Genomic DNA, 848 nt, shown 5'->3' on the forward strand with positions numbered 1-848 from the left:
CAGTCGAATCTGGGACACCACTTCTGGGCAGTGCCTCAAAACACTCATTGATGATGACAATCCACCTGTCTCCTTTGTAAAGTTCTCTCCTAATGGAAAATATATACTGGCAGCAACCTTAGATAACACATTAAAACTCTGGGACTATAGTAAAGGCAAATGCCTCAAAACCTACACAGGGCACAAGAATGAAAAGTATTGCATATTTGCCAATTTCTCAGTAACAGGAGGAAAGGTGGGTATCATTTGCTGTATGAGATGAATAGTTGAAGGGATAGTCCTCCTCAGAAATGAATGTGTATTATTATATTGATAAACTTTGGGAGAGATAACAGTATTATTGGTAGTAATTATAAAGACAAACAATAATAATAGCAATAAAAATGCCTAACTTACTGCCTTTGGATGGAATGGATGTCATGCCATATTGAGAAAGGTCATTGTACCACTATCTAGTACTATCACAACTTAGAGCCCATCATTTGGACTTTGCACTGAGGTGGCTGGATGCTTTTAGCGAATTTGAGGTTAAAAAGTAGCAATAAGGATTCATATTATCAAACCTCTCTTTATTGAAGCCACAAACCAAGACTTTTTGGTGAATATGCATTGTGACTACAAGCGCACTGTTTTCTAGCAGGTGATTCCTGCATATTTACAAGTACCTTAGAGTTTAGGGTTGTTGTTATTGTTTATTTGCCAACCAGGGAGGCAATATTAATAACAGAGCCACTTATTCTTTTGCTCAAACTCCCTACTGCATGTGATGTTATACAAATTAAAGATATGGGTGGATGATACTTAATATGATTCCTAATATTTGTTTATTATGCAGAAACTGCTATAAC

At 36.4% G+C, this 848-nt stretch overlaps 2 protein-coding genes across 2 annotated transcripts in view; one reads left to right on the plus strand and one right to left on the minus strand.

Moving 5' to 3' along the window:
* LOC119582009 (bromodomain-containing protein 3-like) overlaps positions 1-848 on the minus strand; it is a gene marked incomplete at its 5' end in the record, with an annotated part of 61,922 nt that overhangs the window by 58,005 nt on the left and 3,069 nt on the right.
* LOC119582012 (WD repeat-containing protein 5) overlaps positions 1-848 on the plus strand; it is a gene marked incomplete in the record, with an annotated part of 11,975 nt that overhangs the window by 10,569 nt on the left and 558 nt on the right. The window contains 1 exon segment of the mRNA XM_037930205.1: positions 4-235. Coding sequence (XP_037786133.1) covers positions 4-235 — 232 coding nt within the window.

This window comes from Penaeus monodon, chromosome 15 (genome assembly GCF_015228065.2).
Source record: "Penaeus monodon isolate SGIC_2016 chromosome 15, NSTDA_Pmon_1, whole genome shotgun sequence".
Lineage (NCBI taxonomy): Eukaryota > Metazoa > Arthropoda > Malacostraca > Decapoda > Penaeidae > Penaeus > Penaeus monodon.